The sequence below is a fragment of the Scophthalmus maximus genome, chromosome 10, assembly GCF_022379125.1.
Source record: "Scophthalmus maximus strain ysfricsl-2021 chromosome 10, ASM2237912v1, whole genome shotgun sequence".
Taxonomy (NCBI): Eukaryota; Metazoa; Chordata; class Actinopteri; order Pleuronectiformes; family Scophthalmidae; genus Scophthalmus; species Scophthalmus maximus.
This window is the reverse complement of record NC_061524.1, coordinates 3,833,071-3,854,835: the sequence shown is the minus strand read 5'-3', so window position 1 is coordinate 3,854,835 and position 21,765 is coordinate 3,833,071. Positions and strand designations below refer to the sequence as shown.

The 21,765-nt window shown below is 41.7% G+C and overlaps 1 protein-coding gene across 3 annotated transcripts in view; it reads right to left on the bottom strand.

Moving 5' to 3' along the window:
• anapc1 (anaphase promoting complex subunit 1) overlaps positions 1–21,765 on the bottom strand; it is a 35,457-nt gene that overhangs the window by 4,339 nt on the left and 9,353 nt on the right. For 2 of the 3 annotated variants that reach the window (XR_004784512.2, XM_035605249.2), the window contains exons 22-49: positions 21,475–21,644; positions 19,859–19,950; positions 18,860–19,008; positions 16,734–16,812; positions 16,095–16,131; positions 15,798–15,871; positions 15,367–15,545; positions 15,070–15,156; positions 14,218–14,357; positions 13,955–14,073; positions 13,478–13,608; positions 13,093–13,233; positions 10,756–10,908; positions 10,502–10,583; positions 10,200–10,291; positions 9,834–9,968; positions 9,642–9,724; positions 9,022–9,100; positions 8,749–8,823; positions 8,279–8,331; positions 7,951–8,098; positions 7,640–7,836; positions 4,335–4,421; positions 3,589–3,706; positions 2,500–2,577; positions 2,236–2,303; positions 1,932–2,070; positions 488–574 (exon numbers count right to left, since the gene is read on the bottom strand). Coding sequence is in view for 1 of the 3 variants with exons in the window: in XM_035605249.2 (XP_035461142.1) it covers positions 488–574; positions 1,932–2,070; positions 2,236–2,303; positions 2,500–2,577; positions 3,589–3,706; positions 4,335–4,421; positions 7,640–7,836; positions 7,951–8,098; positions 8,279–8,331; positions 8,749–8,823; positions 9,022–9,100; positions 9,642–9,724; positions 9,834–9,968; positions 10,200–10,291; positions 10,502–10,583; positions 10,756–10,908; positions 13,093–13,233; positions 13,478–13,608; positions 13,955–14,073; positions 14,218–14,357; positions 15,070–15,156; positions 15,367–15,545; positions 15,798–15,871; positions 16,095–16,131; positions 16,734–16,812; positions 18,860–19,008; positions 19,859–19,950; positions 21,475–21,644 (3,072 nt within the window). In the remaining 2 variants the exon portion in view is untranslated. Of the gene's footprint in view, positions 1–487; positions 575–1,931; positions 2,071–2,235; positions 2,304–2,499; positions 2,578–3,588; positions 3,707–4,040; positions 4,422–7,639; positions 7,837–7,950; positions 8,099–8,278; positions 8,332–8,748; positions 8,824–9,021; positions 9,101–9,641; positions 9,725–9,833; positions 9,969–10,199; positions 10,292–10,501; positions 10,584–10,755; positions 10,909–13,092; positions 13,234–13,477; positions 13,609–13,954; positions 14,074–14,217; positions 14,358–15,069; positions 15,157–15,366; positions 15,546–15,797; positions 15,872–16,094; positions 16,132–16,733; positions 16,813–18,859; positions 19,009–19,858; positions 19,951–21,474; positions 21,645–21,765 lie in introns of those variants that run through there. The other variant, XR_004784513.1, reaches the window with a different exon arrangement.

Here is a 21,765-nt window from a genome sequence, read left to right as displayed (position 1 = left end):
TAATTAACGAGCAGGCGAAGCGTCGGTCACGGCAACAGCGGAGGGAGAGCACGGCTGCTCTCGGTTTTTGTAGAGATATTCGATGCTCCTGAGAAAATCCTGGTTGACTGTCTTTCTCTAAATATTTCCAAAAAATTTCCATCAAGACGGGCAACATTGTTGAACTTTGGAAAAGGTTTTGTGTTTGCTTCCTCCTAACAATTATTTGGGAATCATTAATTTGAATCTAGTTAACAGTTGCAAAGAACTTGGGATGTTTCACACAATAACTAATGTGAGTGTAAACCAACAGATTACATTAAGGGTTTTATGTTTAGCTCTATCTTGTCTTAAAATGTTGGTATCTTTTAAGGTGGACTGACGAGAATTACAGCACAACACAGCTTGTAAGAGCTTTTGTTGTTCAAACTTTTGTTCAGTCAAACCTCTCTCGGGACAGTGAAGACAAGGAATCAAGGAGGCAACATTTATTTCAGTCAAAACTCACTTGTTTCATTTCGTCGGATGCTTTACAGAAGAACTCGGCAAAGGAGACCAAGGCGGGTTCAGAGGTGAATGTGGAGATGGCTTCAGGCTGCAAAAAAATTGAATATTTGGATTAACAAACACATACAGGAAGTACAGAGAAACAAAGGACAGTCAAAGGAAGATGAAAGAAAGAGGAATAGATTGTTCCGGACGATCCAAAGTCACAAGGATGAATGGGGAGGAGATGAGGAGACGCAATCAATCGAAGGAAAGAAAGGAAGGACAGATGCATGCACAAGAAGAAAAAGATTCAAAGGGAAGGACGAAGGACAGTGAGGAGGACGAGTAAATGTGTTTAAATAATGTGTTTTGTGGACCTGCAGGTGTATTGACAGCGTACACTGGGGCCATTTGGAAACCAGTAATAGTCTGTCAAGCACACAGCTGCCTGCCGAACCTGTAGTGACAACCTGCCACGACTGGAAACGACCAGCCACAGGGGAGGAGGTCAGTCAGGCTGCCCGTCGTTGGTGCAGACTCATTGCTTTTACTTCTTTTTCCTAATTTGTCTGTATTTTTTCCACATAACATGAGTCCTGTGTGTTTAGTAACCGTGCAGGGAAATTCATTGTAAAAAAAAAAAAAAAAAAAAAAAAAAAAGCAGATACAAATTACTTTGCCACACAAGATGAATAAGACAGACTCAACTGAGGCTCAGTCGCAGACAAATTACTTTAAAGCCACACTAACCTCACTTTGACTAGAAGAACAACTAACTGTCCCTTTTCTGGAGTTGATAAAAGTCATTGTCCTAGATATGGAAACTCACTAAAGACGATACAAAAAATATCCAGAAAACTCCTTTTCCAGTGTTTGCCGTTCATATATGAGGAACGCAGCAGGAGATTGTCCGAAACAAGAGCAGGGAACAGTCGCCAACGCACTCGCTCGCTGTGAATCTTGCAGAAATTGTTCCTGCTGTATTCTCACATGGGCTCACTCTGACATTTTTTGGGTAACTTTTACTAGGAGGTTGGCAGGAAAGGTTCCTGAAAATTTCTGGAGCAACATTCGCTGACGTTTGCGTTCTCATACTGTATACAGCTCCACTTGATCATTTTAGGAAGATGTTCGGACTTTAGTGCACATCTGTGAGCAGCTTAACAGAAGCAGGGAAGTGATACTTGCCTCGCAGGTTGCACGAGATGATCAAGAGTTTCCTGTAACAATTGGTCTTTTTTTTTTCCCTCTTATGTTCATCCAGACAATTTCTTTTCACCGCTTCCTCAGTGCATTCCTTCTTCACCACAGGACTACAGTAGTGTTAAAATTTTGTTACAAGCAAATAAAAAAGTAGGAAATGTCAATGTTCCGTATGTGCAATTGGTCAAATTTCCCTAGATCGGACTAATTGGACGTCTGGTGAAGGGTGTTGGTGTCACTGGGTCTCTCTGAGTGTTTACCTTGAAGGCCTGGACTCCGGAGTTTCGGTGGTTGACGGTGGAAGCCAGCAGGCTCTTCCATCCCTGAGGGTCATCTTTGTAGGGCAGCTGTCCAGCCCGCAGTTTTACATACAACACCCCATCTCTGGACAGGATGGACCTGAGGGAGACAAAGAGAAAAGCTGTCCAATAAGTCGGTCGAGCAAATCAATACATGACGTCAGAGTGAAAACACTTGATCCCTTTCACACACACTGTGTATTATTCAGTGGTTTCATTCGATTGAATACCTTTAAACAGTAAACACTGCTCAGTCTATACGTACTGCAGATGTTGTGTTTCTTTGCTGAGGTCTACAGACAGTTCCCAGTAACGTGGTCCCTTCACCTTTACCTGCAATTAACAAATAAACGCAAATCAGAAAATAAAAGGATAAGGACATCAGGGCATGTTTTATTTATCTTAAAATAGATTGGGTGGGATGAGGCCCATCATAGAGGAGAGGGAGCTTCTCATTTAACACAGGGCAATGTAGTTTTCACTGGGCTACAAAGTCCAGGATCTTTGAAGCGCTGCTCTCCGGCATTACCCGTTTGAGATGGTGCAGCTCGGGAAGCATGGTGGGAGCCATCAGTTCTACTGTCGTCTCTTCGTACCACTTAGTCTCCTGAGGCAAGAGGAAACACACACAAGAACAAAAGGTTCATACATAGACAGTTTCACACTCACAAAAAGAGTTAAATCTAACCACGGACGCATCTAAATTGATTGGAGCAGCCCAGGACTGAAATAATTTGTCTGCTTCCTGGAATTGAAGAAAAGTCTGCAGGCGTGAATCCTGCGCAGGACGCAGGTGATAGGGAGAGTCACGAGCTTTAAGAGAGCACAAACCCCTCTCATCAGGAGAATGTAATACTGCAGTGCGTCACGTAAGGAGTATTTGATGGTCGCAGTGTTCATCTGAGCTTTCTGCTGGGAATTAAATTGAAGCGAGGAACGCTGTCAGAGGCGGTCGGTCCTCAATGCGGACATCAACGTCCATGTTTGAACTTCAACCATCCTTACAGCAGCAGAAAACTGCAGCAAGTAATTCTGGGAAAACACTGATAGTCCCTTTATTCCTCGGACAGAAAGCAAAGACTTGGCCTTGACTGAATGAGTGTGAGCAGAAGTTACATGTCAAACCCGCCTGAAACTGTGAACTGGAGGAAGCGGCCCCGGCTGACGGCAGCAACGTTGACGAAAAAAGCAGAACGTGGCGGTTTGGTGGGCAGGAGCGTTATTCTGAAATGAACTGACACTAGCATGTATTGTGCACTACAGTGTGAGTGTGTGTGTGTGTGTGTGTTACAAGAGGAAGTGTTGCGATGGCCATTTTTTACAAGTGTGACAGAGATAGAGAGAGAGAGGAACTGCGTGGTTATGTAATAGAACAAGCTGAACAGATGAAGCTAATGCTAAGTTTCATTCTGTATCAGTGGACAACTTGACCTTCTCTGTTTGCGCCTGAACATGGAGGTCAAGCAATGGCAGACAAAAACAAAACACTAATCAACCCTCAAACAACGATAAACTTGCCATGTTGTGACAGCTCATGGCTACAAGAGAGCACTTCCTTCATTCACAGGTTTGCATCTACATATGTCAGTCAGCCAGATGCTTCCTTGTAGTAAGTTACCTTGTAGGTGACCTCTAAGAGAGCGTAGCAGGGCTTCAGGGAGTCCACGTCCACGGGGACCAGCAGGCGCGGCTCGGCGGCCAGCACGGCCAGGTGGCGCAGGGCCTGCAAGTGGTAGCTGCACCGGCAAGAGCAACGTCGACAATCAGTTTTTGATTCAAAGTAGTAGAATATATACTGGGGAGGACGGATTCAGTAAGAACAGTTCAATTTACATCTCCCCACCTTACATACCAGTGAAAACATCAGGTGTCATCCTGCATTTAAAGGTGACATATTATGCTCACATTCAGGTTTATCATTTTAATTTGGGGTTATTACTTGAGAAGGTTCACATGCTCTAATGTTCAGTGAACACATCCGTTTCCTCAGACTGTCCATTCCTGCAGCTCCTCTTTCAAGCCTCTGTCTGAAACACTTGGTTTGCGCTCCTGTCTCTTTAAGGCCCCTACCTCCCAAATGAAACACAGTCTGCTCTGATTGGCCACTCTGTTGTGATTAGTCAACCGCTTCCAGCGTGTGTAGGAAGTTCTCTGCTCTCGCTTTAACCGGCTTCGTCGGGGGCATGGCAGACTAGCCGATACACATGCTTCATGTACATCCGTACCATCGTGTATCGGCCGGACTACTGACGAGGCGTTCAGGAGCTTCAGTTTCCTGTCGGGGAGAGGAGCTCCCTTTACCGCAGACATTTGGTTTTATAACTTTGCAGATCTTTTACATACACAAAAAAAAATCGATCTCACCGGTTGTCAGTACTGTGAGCAGGGAAGTGTGGGTACAGGGCACACAGCAGGGCAGCGATGGCTGAATTAGACGTGCTCAGGGTGTACCTGACAAAAGACAACATCAGAAATACTGTCAATGCATTTACACACACACACACACACACACACACACACACACACACACACACACACACACACACACACACACACACATACACACACACACTCAACCTCAGCCCACTTTCCACTTTGCTCTTAAATCGGCCTGTTGTAACAGTCCTAATCAAAAAATACTAACCGGCTGACGCCGACAGGCACCACAGTGAAGGGTGTACAAAGAAGAATGAGTGGGACGGGAGAATGAAAATAACTAAATAACAGTGTTTGTCATCACAATTAACACCTTGTCACCTTGGGTCTACAACTAAACACAATGCACATATATTGTTTTGAAGGTTTCGAAAGATGCCCCGCTCCGAATGTAACACACGTTTTTATGAATACTCCGTTAGTGGAACCAGGTGTGCGTTCTCATGTAGTCCACGTCATCACAGGCCACAACAGAGCCTCTTAAACATAATAGCTGGCGGTTAAAGTGTGTGCTTTGACTAATTGAGTCATTAGGATGAAGTTGGGTCAGATTATAAAGGCCGCTTGCACATAGGAGGGTTACTTGTGAGAGCCCTTTTTAACGGTCAACTCGGGTGAATGACGTTGCTCTTCACTTAAACGGAGGCTTTTGTCGCGTTGAAAAACCTTTTTTCCACAAGGTTACAATTCAAAAGCCAAATAACAGAAAGTCACTGTTGGTGAAGACGACAGAAAACAAGCAAACATCTGGGTAGAACTGGGCTTTGAATAACAGTGACTAAAAAAAACTGGGGGATAAACAAGATACTTCTGAGGCCGACACGATTAGATAGATAGAATGAGGTCGTTGGTTCGCCGCTTGCGTATTGTCATGTTTCTCCCGACAGCTTACGACAATCGACGTAACATTCCATGCATTTACAATGATTTTATACTAATCTTAATACTGCGTTTAACTCCTTGGATTAGGGTTCATAGTTTTACCAGACTAAAGTGAACATCAAACAATAACTTCTTGGATGACCTATCAAAATAAAGAATATATTGGTTTCAAAAATAAATAATCTTTATGACGTCAACATTTCCGCCACATTTAAATATCTGCCACTGCCAGAGGAAACGGAAATACAAATCTACTGTACAACAAATCACGATCTCTTATTGAGTTGTGGTCCTACAACACGGCTCAGATAGACGGAGAGATGGTGGAAAGAGACACTGCTGCCATCTGAGCAAATATGGTTGCATACGGCTTTGATAAAGAGCCTCGGTCACATCAGTAGTTTTTGTGTTTTTCTACAAATAACAATCGCAGACTTTCTCTGACCAACACATGAAACGTCACATACTCTACTTGCAGCAGTAAATTTTAAATTCTAGCCGTTTTATATGATTGTTTTCCACTGCCTATAAAGATGTGTGAAGTTTATCAGTCTTTGTGGGGAAATCTGTCGACAATGTTTGACCCACGCTATCTATTTCAGGAGCAGTGGGCAGTTTCCACCCAACCAACTCCAGCTCTGAGGCCACAGTTATGGTTGGTTTTAAGGGCAATGGCAGGAAAATGAATAACCCCTCACATGCTCCTACTTGGTTTGGCAGGACACTAGACTACTCCCAGGAAACGTCAGAGGACCATACACTTGAATAAAAAAAAAAGTCAAATCAAAATCAGCTTTTGTAATAAGCTTTTAAAGTTCTTCAGTATGCAGTAGCAGAACTTACTCTGAATTCCATATGCGACTTTGTGTAAAAAAACACGTAACTTTCACTTCGGTTTCCTGCTAAAAAAATATACAGAATAAATGGGAAGAGAAACTGACTGAGCAAACAGAAAAAGATTTGCAGTCAAAGAGGGAAAACAGAGCTGAGAAAAATGAATGAGACAAACGTGAACGACTATGTAGCAATGACGAAATGTATTGAAAGCAGTGTTATATTAAAAAATGCATGTGGGTGAGGGACTGAATGGCCGACAAGCAGAGAGACAAAATGAAGGAAATGAGACAATGGCACGGCACGACCTTTACCCTCTGCTGGCCCGTGGCTAACACCCTCACAAAAACACAACATTCAATCTGAGGCCCTGCAGCTGCGTCTGCCTTCAGCTCGGCAGGTCATAAAAATAACCTATAACCTATATAATGAATTCAAAAGGTTCATCTGATTGTGGCTGCAGGTGGAGAAACATTTGCAATACGTAATCCGAAAAACACACCAGTGCCAAGATCAGTGGTTAGAGTAGGAACCTGGTTTAGGGTGTGTTCATGTGTGTGTGTGTGTGTGTGTGTGTGTGTGTGTGTGTGTGTGTGTGCATGTGTGTGTGTGTGTGTGTGTGTGTGTGTGAGTGTGTGTGTATGCATGTGGTGTACCTGGTTCTCCGAACCTGGTGGGTGTGTTTTAGTATGTGCACTATGTGAGGTGGCTACACCTAAAACATAATTCAACCTCAGTGTCCTCATCATTCCATTTCTGCATTTTCGGTGTTATGCTCAGGGTGGGGCAGTTGAAAATACTCGGCACTTGGGTACAGTTGACAAAACATACTGTATTCCTTTAATGAGTAGTTACAGTCAATGTTTCACAGTGTGTCCGCCTACAGCGCAATTTAGACAAAGTGCTGGTTTGGGTGAGTGAAGGAACGAAGGAGGCTTGTACAGAGGGAATCGAACATCTGTCCAACTGACGCAGGAGAGCTGTACGTGAAACACCAGAGAAACCAACAAGATTCTTTTGTTTCATACCTTTTCTTAACAACTATTCAAATGATTGTGCAACATGTTTTCAACAGCACTGTTTGCACTGTGGCTGTTTACCTGCCTCATCCTAGTACCTTTATTTATCATACGTAGACAGAGAATGTTACATTTGCATATTTATCTTGATTTCTACAGCTGCTGGTCTCAGAGTTACCAAACGTAATTTCCTTTTATGTCTACAATGACAAATACAGTATCTTACGGATTAACTTAGATAATAACACAGTGCACTCAAAAAAGATTTCTGTATTGTTTTCTCCACAGGGAGTCTGCATTTGTGTAACCAATTGTATAACATAGCAGATTTATAACAATTAACCAATTGTATAACATAGCAGATTTAAATTTACAGATTATTCAGAAACTAATTTTGACCCAAAACGCACAGTTGCTTTTAAATGGCTGCTGTTTGTGTATGCGAGTGTGTGTGAGTGTGTGTGTGTGTGTGTGTGTGTGTGTGTGTAGGCCTCTCACCTGCCCCCTCCCAGGAAGAGCAGGCCCAGTGCCATGTGATGAGCCATGTGGAAGCCATAGTTCATCTCGCCGCCAGTTCGCTTGTGGAAGAAGCGACAGAGCTGCAGGACCTTCAGATTCCCAGTTCCGGACATCACCATGGACATGGCCAGCAGGATCATCGACAGACCGGTCTGCAGATTGTAATAACCGGTTTGCTGTGGGAGCGAGGAAATGAAGGAAACGTCATCTCAAAGTATAGTTTAGTGAGGTAGCACAACTTTTCTCACAACTGTCACAATCTTGTGAGGTGACATACATTAAACACTTACGACAGCAGCTGTACCAGCGAAGGACATTATCTTCATGAAAGTCCTGGCAAACTCGTAGAGGCAGTCGAAGGCATCGGAGTTGGCGGAGCCGGCGAAGCGTAAGCCCAGTGCCATGCAGGCCCCGGCCGTGATGTAGTCCTGGGCTTGGCTGAGAGAAACAAATGACATGACACCATCAGTCCTGGTTGTGGGAGAACATTACTACAACAACTGCAGTGGGTGGCAATACACAGGAATCAAGGATTAAGTTCAGTTTCCCTGAAGAGCTACAATATTCCGAGATTTAAAGGTGAAGACTACAAGCCAGTCTTAAATATATAATACTCACGCCATTGTCTCCATGTTGATGTCCTCTGACGGGTCAAAAGTCCCCCTCATGATCTGGAACACACAACGTGGAGAGCAACAGAGAGATGTCAGTGGGTTTGTATTTAAAGGCGACTTTTAAACGACTTTATTTTTGTCGTAATACAACATTATTCTTGGTTTCTATTTAATAACCTGTCAACCAAACAATCTTCAGTGGAATACCTTTGCTTATGAAGTAGCTAATTTATTTTTCATTTCTTATTTGTGTGCACCCAGAAAGATCTACTGGACAGTGAGTGCATACGGCAGCAGATGAAAAACAAAATGAAACCTTCTCATGATTCTCAGAAATGAACCAAACCTCTCAGGTGGTGGGAAATCTTTACAAGTCATAGTGACTTGCTGCCAGGTCTGCTGCATCACAGCCTCCAAATACAGCATGTCTGCTGAGCAGTGGTTTGTATGTGCGTGTGTGTGTAGTTTTCTCACCTGTGGTATGTTACTTTTGACCCACTCAGTATTAGGAAGGATTTCATCCCACATGATAATGCACCGAGCAAGAGTCTGTGACGGTAGAGAGGCGAGAACAAAAAGGAGGGAGAGGTGAGAAAAATAATAACACACACACACACACACACACACACACACACACACACACACACACACACACACACACACACACACACACACACACACACACACACACACACACACACACACACACACACACACACACACACACACACCTGGTGCCACACTTACCCTCAGCAGCAGAAACTCCGGCTTGATGAAATCCAGCAGGAACCAAGTGTCTGGAGGTTTCAGCCAATCAGCAATCGACCTAGACCACGATGATGACAAGGGGGTGTTAATACACTCCTTCAACACCCACTCAACCAATAGGCAGCCGGCATCGATGAGTCCCGAAGAAGACGGGAACCTCTTGACCAATAGCAGAGAGCTATGAGAATCGAGGAGCCGTGTTCCTCTGTAGCATAATGTGAAAACTGGACTCGGGGTGGGGTGAGATATTTTTTTCCATCAGGCAAAATATGATGCTCTGCTCCGTGGTCATATTTATAAAACTCAACATTAGGGTTAACACAGTAATGATAGATGATTATGTGCCTGTTGTTAACTTTAAATTCTTGCATGTACTAGCTGTGACTGCCTGTGAGGTTCCACGTGCAGTTTTTTTATTTTTTATATTTTTTTATTTAGTAGTTCAGTAATATTTCTTCAGTAACACATATTGTGTTCTCATCTAACAGGTCAGAGGTCAACAAAAAAAGGCTCAAACACAAATGTATTGTTTGCGTTACCTCAGGCAACTTAACTCCACTTAATTAACTATTGATCGGTTTGTCTTCTTATGTTCTCACCTGTTGTTGGTCTTCAGGTAAATCATGGCAAGAGCCAGCGTGGCCCCTGGACATGTCACATCCACGTTGATCGTGTCACCTTCCTGGAACAACCATTGATCAGCTGTTGGTTAGCTCGCTAACCACAGTCACTAGTCAATGGTGAAAATTTTCACCATTATATTACACACAAAGGGATATTTGTCCATCTACCTTGATTTGGTAGCTGGGGGACTTATGTCTCTCCCGATTGGCCCCAGCCTGAGCTCTGCGGTGGCCCCCAACCATGTACTGATACAACTGCTCAGGAACATTCAGGTCCGTCATCCCAATCAGGTTACTGCCGTGCTGCAAGGACAGAGAGAGAGGGGGTAGGACGAGAGGATGGAGTAGGAAGAATGGAGGTATGTGGGAGGATGGGGAGATTAATGAAAGATAAGACAAGAGTGGGAAGGGAAACGTGAAAGGTGAATTAATTATAAAACCTTTAAATGAACATCAACCATCTGCAACATCCAGCAAAAATTTTCTGCAAGCAGTTGTTTGACCAGCAGCAGTTTTTTATGTGGTTTGACTCACCCCCAGACAGACCATGCCCAGCGCCAGTCCAGCAGCGAGTGAATAAGACTCTCTGTCTGTGCAGTACTCCATCTCCGGACCAGGGGGTCGACCTAAGAGAAACACAGACAAACACAATTTTACCAACTATATATTGTAAGGAAAGTCAAAAAGCGTCAACCCAACAAAGCTTAAGTATAAGTTTAAACCAAAAGTTTTCAAAAAGTCTGGGTGAAAGTCAGGATCCAGACTGAACATGAGTATCCCAGTTTTAAGCCTATTGTTAATCCAGAACTAGAACACACACACACACACACACACACCTATCTCAGACAGTAACACTTCAGCGTTGTGTCTGTGTCCTGTTCCCTGGTACACCAGCCCAATGCCAATTACAGCAGCAACCTGCAGACAGAAAAAGAGAATTTTTTGTTTATTGTTTCATCATTTTTTTTGTTGGTCTTAATAAACACAATTGTCTGGGACAGAAAACATGACAGCTTTCCTTCCACTAGCTGTACGTAGGAAAGACGTAAGATTATTATTATCATCATTATTATTATTTATGAATCATTACCTGCACATTGTGTGGCACGTCCAGCTCAGTCGAGGTGGGTGGAAGCAGGGCAGGGATGTGGATACTAAGCAGGCGGGTAATTGACATGTCCATGGTGCCCAGTTTGGCCGAAGACACGCCCAGTAGGAGCCCGATACTGGTCATCTCGTGGCCCTGACAGAGTGACAGGCACCCTAAGATTATTTTTTTTTAAAGTATTTTTTCCAAAGTAAAATGAAGACAATTTACATCAAACTGTGAAACGTTCCCCGTGTAAACCAGAGACCTGCTGCAGCCGAACGAATGACTTGAGATGTCATCGGCTCCGACTGTCACTCAGATCTCTGTGGAGTCCAGTCAGTTTCCACACCGGCTCACCGTGACTGACAGCTTCCATTAGACTCCTGTGGATCACGTGCGTGTGTGCGTGTGTGTGTGTGTGTGTGTGTGTGTGTGTGCGCTCAATAACCACGCAGGCAGGCCATGCATGTTAAATGCAGTATGAATGTGTGTGTGAATGGGTGAATGTGACTTATACTGTAAAACGCATTGAGTGGTCGATAAGACTAGAAAAGCGTCGTATAAATACTTTTACAAAAAATCCAGTCCAGATCAATTACTTTTAAGAAAAACGACTAACTGGCAGGTTAATCAACTATTCCGACTTGTTTATTTTTCCAGTGGGTCCACAGAAAAAATGATTTTAAAAGATAAGGATTAAATCTAAAATCAAACATTTTTCTTTCCTTTTAAGTGAACAGCAACAGGTAGATGATTCACACAAGAGCAGAGATTGTAAATTAACAATTAACAAAAATAAAGCTGCAGGAACAAGACAAAGACTGGAATGCTTAACAGTGGTTGGAGGGACACACACACACACACACACCCTCACCCACACACAGGGACATTCCCACACAATCTTTCTCAAACCATGATAGACAGTTCTCATGAACTGATCCAAAAAGTATGTCACTGTAATTTCTCTTTTACAGCGAGAATAGAAAGCGGCAGAAAACCACAAGCTACAAACAGGCGTCACTTTCAACCACGTTCATGGCTTTGATTCAGGCTGGTTGAAGGTTTGTTACACACACAGCTGCATCACACTTTTTAATGTGCAACTCTGCACTTTTATATGGATCGTAAATCAGCGTGTGTTACCCAGAACTTTTAACATCTCTGTCCCAAAATGACTTTCTTTATATTGATTGTAATGTATGAATTAGGGGATTGGGATTACACTGTGTGGTTATTAAACAGCAATGCATTTTAACTAAATATTATATAGTTGGTTAATTGTTGTGTATCACTCGACACACCAGGACATGAAGTTCCTTACTTTGGCAACGCCGGCATTTTGACAGATAAAATTATTTGCTTGTATCAAATGTACAACATGACCTTCACAGTCATTGGTTTAAAAAAAAAGAAGTAGCTTGTACTAGAACACCACATAGAGGCAAAGGAAAAAAAAATGAAAATGTCTTTTAGCACATCTTGAAGATCAAAAAAACAATTTAGGATTAAACTTTGAACCTGAGCTGTCAGTTTTCTGAATGGATCTGAGTGGAGAAAGACATATTTTAAATCACATTTTCTCCCAATTTCAGATGCTGTAAAATCTGTATGAGAACATTCTCACATGTCATTTATGGAGGCAAGACTGATACTGAAAGCACACTCTTCTCCATGAACTGCTACTGATTCAATATGGGAACTGATAATGAATCGATCTCTTAACACGGTGTGTGGATAACAATGAGGGGAATTGGTGGCAAGGTGTTCCTCTTTATTTTCAACCACACGTTGAGCTGAATTCTTTTTAACTGAGCAAAGAAAAAAAAGACTTTGGGCTTTGTAGCATCCTGTTGTTTTTCTTACCCGAAAGTGGGAAGAACTCGCCTCGTTTCAAAGTTTGTCAGAGGGCCGAGTTTCGTTTTGACTCGGCCGCCTGGTTCTGATGCGAGTTTACATCTCTCAGTTAGTCATCTGGAGAAAAACGTGTATAGGGAGTACACGTTGTGTGTGTGTGTGTGTGTGTGTGTGTGTGTGTGTGTGTGTGTGTGTGTTAATGAGAGTAGATGAGAGGTAGCTTTGCGTAAACTATATTTAAGTTCATTTTAGTTTTACTCTCTTGCAATTCTTTTCAAGTGTGCGTGTGTGTGTTTATACCTCAGTAAGAAACAGTAATTTAGAGAGCTGAAGGTAGAAAGTATTCATTACTCCTGTGTTTGTAAGAAGGGTTATAAATAAAATGTGTGTTTTCTTTGTTTGTGCTGTGAAACTCAAGGTGTGAAAAACTTACACTTTCGTGTGCACGTGTTTGTGTGTGTGTGTGTGTGTGTGTGTGTGTACCTTGGTGAGGTAGTCATGTATGTTGAGCGTGGCCAGCTTGGTGAGGTGTCCATTGAGGCCCAGGGCCATCAGGAAGCCTGCGTACTCATTGGCCAGCTCAGGGCTCTTTGGCTTGTTGTAGGCGATCCACGCTGAGTCAACCTTAACAGAAAAATGGGTCACGTTTATTTGTTTACTGCAAAGTTAACAATGCAACCTTCAACTGGGACAATTTTTTATGACTTTGTCATCAGTGTTTCAGAATTTAAGAATCTTGAATCTTGAACATCAGGTTTTAATAGGAGTACGACTATGCATGTACAGAGCAAATAATCAGCTGCAGGTAATAGGCAAAACTGCACGAGGCCCGATGAGGAGATACAGCAACTCTGCATTTCAGACCGACCTGTGACGCCGGAGCTATTTTGAGTCCAGCAGCCACTCCGTTATGGAAGCTGGGCCAGCCGGTCATGTTGGGAGGAACGTCAATGTTCCCACTGTTCAGATCCACCATGGTGTTCCTGGGTGGGGCGCGGCCTGGAATAGATGAACAGGAAATACAAAGTGAAATCCAGAGACAAAGAAATACACAAGTTCCTTTTAAAGAAACCCAGGTACTCAAAATATCAACATAAAGAAAACGTTGGTGAATAAAGAAATATATAATAGGGTGTTTTTTGTTCATGATTTTGTACATTTTTCCATATTCAGGCATCAAATTCGTTACTTTGTAGGTTTGACCGTGTCTGTCATTCATCTAAACTATTTATTTTCAATGTTGGAACAGGAAACCATCACTGTGATCTGAAGGAATTTAATACATTTTCTTAGTCACTGTACAGAGACAGGTAAGAATGTTCTCATATCCACATTAAAATGTTACCGGTCAGGTTGAGTTTGGGGACGGGTAAAGGTTCAGTCGGTACAGGGTGATAGGAAAAGAGAGTGAAGAGGCCGCGGCCAACCGGGAGAGCCATGGTCCTCTGACACAACTGCAGGAGTCTGGAGAAGATACAAAGACTTCAGATTACAAACTGTATTAAACAAATGAAGGAGAAGTCCTGTGAACATGGAGCGTTGTCCTCAGTCTGCATCTAAATTTCAAGACCAGAGGCAGTCAGGACACACTTTATGCGTTATACTCACTTGTTCTCTTTCTCCTCTATGTACTCGTGGTCGGAAACCTCCGGCAGCTGGACAACACTGACTCGGACCGGTCTGGAACTCTGCAGGAGCCTCCTGACCTCCTGGACCCTCAGATCCTGACTCCAGATCAGCCCGGTGACCTGGACAGGAGAGAGAGGATGTGAATGAATACTGTAAATTCTCACATTGAAAAAAAGGGATTGAAATCAAGGGCTGAGTCTCAATTAATCGTCGAACTGTATTTGTCTGTAGACCAGGGACTCCTTCTGCATCCCATGGGGTATTATATATAATCCTTACAGAATGTTTGATTCATATAATTTATAGTTAGTTAACATCCAGTTCAAAATCAATTCAAACTAGAACGGCCCTCGTTAAAGCATGTCTTAAAAGAGAAAAATAAATAAGTGTTTTCATAATCTTCATCAAACAATAGATAAATCTTTACGTAACTATGTCTCATATTTTACATCAAAATTCCTGCATTATTTCCTGAGAAATATATTAAAAATGTTGAAAAATGACATCACAAGTGAGAACAATTCCTAGATCTGTCCCTTTAACCAGATCTGCACCAAAATGTAACTGGTACTTTCCTTATCCCATCACTCCACCATTTTTGTGCAAATTAGTTCATTTTTTTTATGAGCCTAGCAGAGAAATAAACAAACAAGCAAAGACACATAGACAAAATGAACATACAGTATTTGGAACATGACAAATGGTGTCGCTGATTGGCTGCTCAACCTCCACTTACAACGCTGTTGTGGTACTTCAGACAAAACCGCTTCTCTCTAGAGAACATTATCTTTGTGAGTGGAGATGAGAGATTAACTTTACAGAGTCTTTTACCTCTTGAATTATGTCTGACATCCCGTCTTCCTCCTCATCTGCTTCTGTGGTCACAGGAGGCTCCAAGGACAGACCGGAGCCGACAGACTGGAGACAGAACACAGACGAGACACATATTGCAAAGATAAATGTCTATTAACTTTTACTTGTAACAAGCTGCAAAGCCTGAATATATTGCATACATCGTTTGTGCTCACAAATATAATACCATGTTGTTTTGTCCATGACAACAAATATTTATAGTTTTATAGCTGAGATAACACAGTGTCTGTATCCTTATATATATTTCACACTCACAGCTTTGTTCTTGGCCAGGGTCATCTTGTGAGCTTGTTTGGTCAGATCCTGCCGCCCAATCAGCATGCAGACCTCCTCGGACCAATCGGAGGATGGCTGCTCGCGGCAGCGGTAGATGGCCTCTCTGACGGGCAACGCGACGCCAAACGGGACCGACTCCAGGTCCTTCAGGGTGAAGCCTGAACCGGTGACATGAGAGGGACGAGTGTTTGTTACATATGGTCACACGAGAGGCCTCTGAAGGAATGAAGCACTTGAGCCGTTGGCAACACTGTCTTTATATTAAATGTACATGCTGTACACTATTTTCAGATACTGTAAACTTTCATAGGTTTTATTGTGTGCCTCATTTATTTTTAAAAACCGGTGTGGAGCTGATAACGAGGCCATGGCTTCCACTTTGACGATAAAAAAAATCCTGCTAGTCTTACCTTCTGAGGTGAGCCAGACGACCAGCTGCTCTGCCAGACTCTCACCGGAAGACTTGATTTTCACACTGCTCTGCCTGGAATAAATATGAACATTGACAAGATAAATTGAGTTAATGAAATGACAGGCAAACACTGGCATAAAACATATTATAATCGAAGGACTAAATATATATATATATATTTTATTTTTTTTTAAGATGCCCTTTCAATGCAATGCAGGCATGATGACTTCAAAATAATTTTCCTACAATTTAATATTTCAGTTATTAAACTCTAACGGCTGTAGGGCTGAATTACCGTCTGTAGTGCAGCTCAGTGACACAGGACTTCTGGCCTGAGGAAGATGAAGATCAGAGAGAGAGAGAAGTGATGATGCAGCATGAGCAACAGCAGGGGAAAGAGGGTCAACGGGTTCATTCACTTGATCTCTTATTTTTGAATAGCTCTCGCTTTGGAATCTCGGCTGTTTCCAAACCTGAAACTTGTCAATGGGAAGAATGTGCGCCAAAATGAAGGGGTTAACTCGGGATGACATTTTGTTACAGATGAGTAGAGGACCATGTTTATGTAAGATGACGTGTTATTGTTTGGTTTCATTTTGACACTGAAAATAGCATTGTCCTGGACACAAAGCCACTCACAAAGTCAAAATCAAATGTGTGACAGTGGAAAAAGGACCTGCAGCGACTGCTTTCACCTCACCTTTCTTTGTCAAAGCAAAAACAAAAAGGAAAAAAGACAAACAAGTGACACACAAATCTGCATCACAAGCCTTTTCTTTTCTTTGTTACTGGACCGTGCAGCGTGGGATTATGGGACTGGCAGGTAATAAGAGCTGGTTGTCAATAAACGGGTTCAGTCAGAGAAGCACATGGTCCCAAGATACAATAAAAATCAAGTCAAATGATTTTTTTTTAGGCACGTCACAAAACGCACCTGCAGAAAGCTTGACCAGGTACTTTGACGCATCTGTCGAAGTAGCATTTTCATCTCCAGTGATGTACAGGGCGTAACTCTTAGAAAGAAAAAAAAACATGAGAGATAAGAAGAGAGATAAGAAGAGAATAGATCAGGCATTAATTGTGCATCGTCAAAAACTTTGAAGTATTATGGAACAGCATTAAAATTTCCAGTGAATTATTTTTACATCGTCTTTTATATGGCAAAAAAATGGTTGTGCTATAATGTGATTAATATTCCTGTATGGATGATCAGATGCAGGTTGAGAGGGGGAAAAAAAATATTTAACTCACAGGACAGGAGGCATTTACAATTACAGGGAGGTGAAGCAGAGGGCTTCATACGCCATTTCTACCGTAATAGCATTACTCTTCTTCCTACTGCAGATCCTGGGCAAACATTACATCCATCACAATATAAACCAGCATAGTGAGTCGAGAGCCAAGATTGACCGAAGCCTGCACGTACAGTCCATGTTCACATACTGTACGTGCAGAGGTGAGTAAAAAGACACTGTCAATGTGAAGCACCACAAATATACTGTAGGCTCAGTTAATGCACAGAATTGCAATTTGCAGCGTGTGCAGGGTCAGACCTGCAGGTCAGGGCAACCTGCGCCACCTATAGGCAAAAATAGGAATGTCAGCAGAAGTTTAAAACTGCAAACATGAAAGATGCCGACCGTACAGCAAGTTCTGAGGCCAGTTTCACAATGTTTAGCAAAGCTATTTTGCTTTTGAATTAGTCTAATGATAACAATTATGTCAGTGTTAATCTAAAGCAATAGACACTGACATATTTTGACATATCATAAGAAAGAAAATTATGAATTTAACTGAATTCTTATTGACTTCACGAAGGATGGTCTTTTCACATTGACCTGTAGCATCTAAATACTGTAAATCTAAATACCCATTTTTATCTGTGTTTGTCTAATGTGTCTATCCATCTGTGCCATTTGATAATCGTCATTAGCCTCAGTTTGTACTTTAGCAGTACAAATTTGTTTAAAACATTATTAACCAGCAATGTTTGAAAACCCCAGAAGATTGTTATAAAATCACTTTTGACGGTTTGGATAAAAAAAAATGTTGTGTCACAACACGGGGAAAAAAAGTTATATCCTTTCTTTTTCTTTTTTTAATCACACTGCCGGACAGAACATTTTCTAAACATCTCTGGTTGATTACATTACTTATAGATAAACTGGGGTTAAATCGTCATTGCCTCCGTCATCGTCTAGCCAAACAATAGCGGCCGGAAATACGATTTATTTTCAAGGGTTCTTTCGTCCATGAATGTCGAAGGTTAAATCCAGCGGCCCCACACACATAAACTCACACATGTTCACTTCTCCATCCATACCCGTGACGTAACTGCTCTTTATGTTCAGAAAAACAATCACAGACGTTCTGCACAAACAGGTGATCGGACTGCATCTCGCTCAGAGCTGAACTCTTTACCCTCACTATCTCTGTCGCACACATGTGCAAATCATGGTTTAAAAAAACACAGTTATTCCACACCCTCTAAATACTGTATCATTCCTGACAAATCCTATCTGTTCATATATAAATTAGGTTGAGTAACTGTGGAAATTTTATTCAACCTTTCAACTAAGGCTGTAATTCCTCACTCCATGTGACGCCAGAGAAAATATTAAAATATATGGATTGTTCCAGGTTCCAGTTTGAGGATGCTTGGGCAAATAAAAGTATTTTATTTTATTTTGTTCAAATTTTTTATTCTAAGCTATATTGTGCTTTGTTGGTTTAATGTCTGCTGGAATGTAAAAAAAAATGTTCAGTGTTTCATAAATATTTATACATTTTACTCTTGTAATTGTTTTTTTTCCCCTTGAGAATCAAAACAAAAAAGTAAAAAGCACATTTAGGCTATTTAATTTATGCAATGGGGGGAAAAAATGGGGGAAATAAATTAAAAATTGTAAAAAAAAACAAAAAAACATGTCCGGTATTCGGCCAAGTGTTTCATTGTTTTCGGTTTCGGACAACAATTTTCATTTGGGTGCATCGCTAGATCAACATGTTTGTTCATGTTTATCTTTATCTCGTAAAATACAGAGGAGCATTGGGTCATACCAGAACCAGCAGCCTGGTCCTCCGACAGATGACGGGCAGGTGGGGGAAAGGCGGGATCTCCTCTCTTCTCAGACAGCTACTGAGCCAGCTGAACACACAGGGAGGCTCTGCCCTAAGGAAGGAGGGATGCTGCATCTGACCAATCATAGCTGTGAGGGTGGACAGGTGAAGAGGAGCAGGTACAAAAAAAAGATGGATGAAGGAAAAAGGACAGACGCGATATTGGTTTTGAAGAAAGAGAATGAGGGAGGAAATGAAGTAAGGACAGAAGAAGATGATAGAAGGAGACAATAAATTTGTCATGTTTGTTTTTTTTAAATAGAACACTCAGACAATGCAATAAATGTATCCTTTGTAATGTACAGAGAAATTCTAAAGAGTGGATTCAGTTTGAAGAATGAGGCCGATTTTATATTCAGTATTTTCCTTTTCGGCAACACATCCGATGAAAAGACTATAACCAAGTCTAATTAATCATATTGTGCCATAGAGTTTCATTATTGTCCCAAAAGCATTAAAAACACATTCCACAACGTTGAAAAAGGAAACATGTTCATTCATTCATTGTTTTTCCCCACAATCATTTAAAAAAAAAAATACTGTATACACATTTCTGCTGTAGTGAATACTTATTACTCCACCACAGAAAATAGTTCTTCAGTAGGAACCAATGGACTTGGGGCTGAGAGCCACAGGCGGAATTATTGATTTCATCCTTTGATTTGTTGACCGTAAGAAAGATATGGAATTTACTCCAAATTAAATATCCAGTGGAAGATGGCCCAGGACATTTGGGATTTTGGAATTTGTTTTTGTACAGTGGAAGTGGAGACATGTCTCCCATCTTCATAAACAGTCACAGGTCCACGAGTTGTACTACAAAGAACCTTGGTCATGCAAGAAACGTCTTCATCCCAAGCATACCGTCCAACCCCATCTTTTCCACGACAACATCGCGTCTCGTCTGCTTCCTGACTTGATAACCATTATTGGACTTACCATGGTCTATGAGGCAGCTCTCAGTGAAGCCAGTGATTAACGAAGGGTTGTCTCTCCAGTACAGATCCACGTATTCGTCCAACTTGAGGTCTCTGCAGACAAAACAATTATAAATATGTATTAATAATCCCGGACAGCAATGACTCAGTGTACATGAACGCATCACACATACTCTCATACACCACTCTTGGATTACATTATTACAACAGTGACGAACAAAGTCAATAAGTCTACCTTGTAGCAGGTCTTATATCCATGTGCTTATATCTATTATAAATTGCAGCAGGACATTGGAAAAAAATAATAATCTAAAAAATGGCTACAAACAGCCTCTGTGGCATTTAACGTGTTTTTGAGCAGTAATTAAAAATACATAGAAACAGAGTAATTAACAGCTGTGAGTCATTACTATTCAGGTTAACGTCAGATAATCAATAGTTTTTAATCCCGGTACCAAGCCCCAACTCCTACCCAATTTCCAACTTTGTGTGTGTGTGTGTGCATGTGTAGTTAAATGTTAGTACCGTAAAATGTATATAAGAATTCATAAGAATGTACTTAAAACAGCTTTCTCAATTCCCTTCTCTGTTTTTATGTCTCATTTATATTTTTGTGTTTTTAAACATTTATGGTTATTTACAATTGTACATATAGTTTAGAACCTTTGAGCCTAGTTAAATAAATAAATTAACATTTTTCTGTCTTTTCCTATTTGCTGTGTGTTCATCTGTTGATCTGGGTGATAAGCTTACAGGGTTAAATAAAGTTGTAATGCAATTTTTCATAATCTTAAATTATATTGGTAGCATTTGTATAACATTTCCAGTCCAAAGAAAAACTACATAATCAAAATCTGACAGGAAATGTAGTTTATTTATTGTTAACAAATAAATAACCTTTAAACCTTTATATTTAAAACTGCATTTTAAATATCAAAGGTTTTAAAACATCTCTCCCGAACAATATCTCATAAAAAACAATTCGAGGGGTCCCCATTTTGGTGTGATAAAGCAGAAAGACTATATATATAAAAATACAAATAAATGACACCACAGGCTACTTCACAACATCCCACATACTAACCATCACGGGAACAATTACACTGTAGAGCGCTTCACTCTCCCACTCCACCTATTCTGTTAATGTCACTGCCACCAATCACAGCAGTCACTTGACAAGCTCTTGAATTTCATTTCTCAGTACACACTACTAAAGAGCCTTGATTACACACACACACACGCACACACGCACGCACGCACGCACGCAGGCAGGCAGGCAGGCAGGCAGGCACGCACGCACGCACGCACGCACGCACGCACGCACGCACACACGCTCTCACTGGAAACAATGAGCGGTGTGTTCAACCTTTTCTTCTCGTGGTAAGAGCTAAAAGTTGTTGGGAGGAGAAGTGGATCAGGTTTTTTGTTGTACTAAATATTGCAAGTCTCATCTCTGTTTTGTAACCTTTAGGTGGCTTATTATTGATTTGCAAATACACAGTAGAAGCACTGTACTCACTTGGTCAGCCTGCACCATGCCACTTACTTTCCTTGCAGCAGAAGACGAAGACACACAGACACACAGACACACACACACACTGTTAGAGCAGCGGTTACCTGGCCAGCTGCTGCAGCAGGCAGACGAGCGACGAGGCTCTTGCCCTCTGCAGCTCGTCCAGCTGCAGCTCCTGATAGAGCAGGTGGAGAACGTAGAAGAGTGCTGGGATGTGGGGGAAGAGAGGAGCCGAGCTGTCCAGCTTCAAGGACGGACTGCAGGGAGAAGAGGCCTGGGACAAAAGGAAGAAGAGAAGAGGGCGAAAAAAGATATGGGTAATAAGGCAAAGAGCGGTTTACAGGAGAGGTAACATGAGAGTGGCGGTGTAGCAGTCGATTTGTGATAAACTGACC